Source organism: Mustela nigripes, unplaced genomic scaffold (genome assembly GCF_022355385.1).
Source record: "Mustela nigripes isolate SB6536 unplaced genomic scaffold, MUSNIG.SB6536 HiC_scaffold_533, whole genome shotgun sequence".
NCBI lineage: Eukaryota > Metazoa > Chordata > Mammalia > Carnivora > Mustelidae > Mustela > Mustela nigripes.
The window spans coordinates 1-3,291 of record NW_026739940.1 but is presented as its reverse complement, the minus strand read 5'-3'; the positions used below and the strand labels follow the sequence as shown (position 1 = coordinate 3,291).

The 3,291-nt window shown below is 51.8% G+C and overlaps 1 protein-coding gene across 2 annotated transcripts; it reads left to right on the top strand.

The window, feature by feature from the left end:
- Positions 1-629: 629 nt before the first annotated feature.
- On the top strand, positions 630-2,971 carry SLC39A2 (solute carrier family 39 member 2). 2 transcript variants are annotated; one of them, XM_059387246.1, is made up of 4 exons: positions 630-923; positions 1,106-1,236; positions 1,459-1,504; positions 2,049-2,137. In XM_059387246.1, the coding sequence occupies exons 1-3, from the start codon at positions 809-811 to the stop codon at positions 1,483-1,485; spliced, it is 273 nt and encodes a 90-aa protein (XP_059243229.1). In that variant the 5' UTR covers positions 630-808; the 3' UTR covers positions 1,486-1,504; positions 2,049-2,137. The 2 variants fall into 2 exon arrangements, with proteins under 2 accessions (XP_059243229.1, XP_059243228.1); XM_059387245.1 differs by having other exon boundaries at positions 632-923; positions 1,454-1,504; positions 2,049-2,971.
- The last annotated feature ends 320 nt before the right edge of the window (positions 2,972-3,291 follow it).

Sequence of the window (3,291 nt, the reverse complement as noted above, 5' to 3'; positions counted from 1 at the left end):
ATGAATTTCAACCTAGGAGGTTCCCGATTTAGGCTGGGCTCATTGGAACATCATCCCATCATAAGCTGTGGAAGATATGTATGTATCCAGAAACGGGCACAGTCAAAAGTTGGAACAAAATCAATATTGTAATACTAGAAATCTCAAGTCCCCACTAGAAATTGCCATGCCTGGAGCTATTTCTCTAGGGTTACAGGAGAGGGGAGGCCCCTCATCTACTAGTTTTCACAGAGTGGTGGGTGGCGACACCATCTCTCAACCCCACCTCCTACCCAAATCCCCTCTGAAAAGGTAGGGTTCAGATATCAGCATAACAACCTATGAGACATAGGGTGGGGTGGAGAAGGTTTGGGAGTCTTAGATCAAATGTCTTAAATAAGGCAGGACCAGGTGTCCCCAGTACAAAACAGCTAGGAAGGACCTACCATAGACTCCCATTGTGGATTAGACCAGCATGAAAGAAGACTGTCCCTAGCATTTGGATTAGTCATGTCCGTGAAGAGGAGAAGACACACAGCACAGGCTGTGCCTGGCAGGGAGTCTGGAGTTTCTGGTTTCCCAGTTCTGGAAGGCGTGAGCCAGGGGAGGGGCCTCCTGGAAAGGGGAGGGCGGGAATCTGGGGCAGGGCCCCAGTCAGCTATGCAAGGCTGCGCAAGCAGAGGCAACACAGAACAGGAGGATCCCATCGCCCTCCTGGAGCTCGGGAGAGGAGATACTCCAGCTTTGATCGCCTACTTCCACACTCCTGCTCAGAGATCATAACTCCCATTTGCTATTCTGAAGCATCTGCTTATCCTGTACCCCAAGGATGGAACCACAACTAGGAGTGAAAATTGGCTGCTTCTTTGCCCTGCTGATTCTCACCCTGGTCTGTGGCCTTATTCCCATCTGCTTCAAGTGGTTCCAGATTGATGCCGCCACAGGTACAGCCCTGCCGCTGCCGGCCCCATAACCTCAGCCTGACTATGGCCCTTTCACCTATCCTGATGCCTTGCTCTGAGGCTCTCACCATCCCCAAGCTGGGGAGATTGGGTGCCACATGCTTGCTCTTTTGTCACCTTTTCTATCTCATTGCCAACTGGATTGTAACTCCTCGTTTTCTTAGGTCGTCACCGCCGGGTCCTCAGCCTCCTGGGCTGCACCTCTGCTGGTGTTTTCCTGGGAGCAGGGCTCATGCACATGACTGCTGAAGCCCTGGAGGGAATTGACTCAGAGATCCAGAAGTTTAAGATGCAGGTGAGCAGCAGAAATGGTAAGCAGCAGGGCTGTGAGGCCAGAATAATGAGGGGGGAAGATGACAGAGCTGAGGACAAGGGTGGAAGGAAAAGCAAGAGGACTCTTTCTGGCATGGTGAACACCAGTCACATTGGACTTTAGGGAAAGTGACGGAGCTGAAGGGACAGGACAGGAAGCTGAGCTGCTCCCCACCTGATTTCTGCTTTTCTCTCCCTAGAACAGGACAGAAAGGGAGGGAAATGCTTCTGATGATGCTGATTCAGCTCAGGTAAGTATCTCCCACCAGTCCCTCCCTAGTGGGGGAGGAGAACCTCCCGGACCCTTTTGAGGGGAGTATGTGAGGAAACCAGGGATCCCCTCTGCTCCTCAGCTCAAGACAGCTCAGAGGAGAGGAGGAGCCCACTCAATCCATTTGGGTTTGTGGAACCCCAGAAAAAGCTCTGCTTTACTATTTCATTCTTTCTCCATCCCTTTGACATGACTCACATTCTTTTCCCATATTACTAACCCTATTACGCTGGTGTCCCTTAGTCCCTCAGGGATTCTTCTCGTTGCTGTCCATACCTGCTCTTGGCTTCATTCCCCTGCCCTTCTTTATGCCCAATATGCTGCATCAATCTGGAAGCATCTGAAGCAGATGGGAATAAGGCCACAGACCAGAGGGAGAGCCAGCAGGGCAAAGAGTTGGCCAATTCTTACTAACTAGGCATAGTCCCACACTTCCCATTCTCTTTAGTCTCCCACTCCCATGGCCACCCAGTGTCCTTGCTTTTCTTCCCTTCCTACCTCACAGACCCTCTTTCTGTTCCTAGATGGAGTATCCCTTCGGAGAGCTCATCATCTCCCTGGGCTTCTTCTTTGTCTTCTTTCTGGAGTCGCTGGCACTGCAATGCTGTCCTGGGGCTGCTGGAGGAACGACAGTGCAGGAGGAGTTGGGTGGGACTCATGTCCTTGAACTCCACACCCACGGACCCCCACCCTCACCCTCAAAGGGCCCCCTTCGGGCCCTCGTCCTCTTGCTCTCGCTCTCCTTTCACTCAGTGTTTGAAGGGCTAGCCGTGGGGCTGCAGCCAACAGTAGCAACCACCATTCAGCTCTGTCTTGCTGTCCTGGCTCACAAAGTGCTAGTAGTGTTTGGGGTTGGACTGCGGCTGGTGCGGATAGGTACTAGGTCACGATGGGCCATGTTGTCTATACTGTCATTAGCTCTCATGTCCCCCATGGGCCTAGTCCTGGGGCTGGCTGTGACCCAAGGGGACTCTAAAGCAGGGCAGGGCTTAGCCCAGGCTGTGTTACAAGGTGTGGCAGCCGGCACCTTTCTGTATGTCACCTTCCTGGAAATTCTGCCCCGGGAGCTAGCTGGCCCTGAGGCCCCTCTGGCCAAATGGGGCTGCGTAGCCGCTGGTTTTGCCTTCATGGCCTTTATTGCCTTGTGGGCCTGAGAGATTCCAGATTTTTCTGATGGGCCTATCTAGGATGGCCTTCCTACCCTTGGGAGATACTTCCCCAGTGGGTTTGGCCCTCCACTGAGACTAAGTGGCATTCATTAGGCATCGCCCTCATGAACTGGACCACAGCTTTCTCCTACATGAGAATCCATTTCGCCAGGACTGAGAAGAGGACGTTTAGGTTGAGTGCCTCTAAATTGGAGAATTGATATGAAGACCATCACTCTAGATTTAACTCTTGTCCCATTTTTGCTACTGTGTATAATAAAATGTTCCATTTTACCCTTCCCCTTCAGTCATGCTATACTTCATTTCTCCAGGTAGCCTAGGAGCTGCCTGGTACAGGAAGTGATGGAGTGGGGAATGGAAAGGCTGACTGTTGGATATTGTATTTTCTCCTGGAATCCAGGCCCCTAGCCATTCTGCCAGTTGCAGGCCATGCCTCCATACATGGGAGCATTGCTGAAATTCCAGCAACCTACTCCTGCCTTGCCCACAGGTGTTGAGAAACTGAGCTAGAGTTCCCAACATTTAGAGAGAAGAGGTGTAAAAACAGAAACCACGGGATCTAGATTTTTTCCTATGCTAACCACACCCACTCCACTCC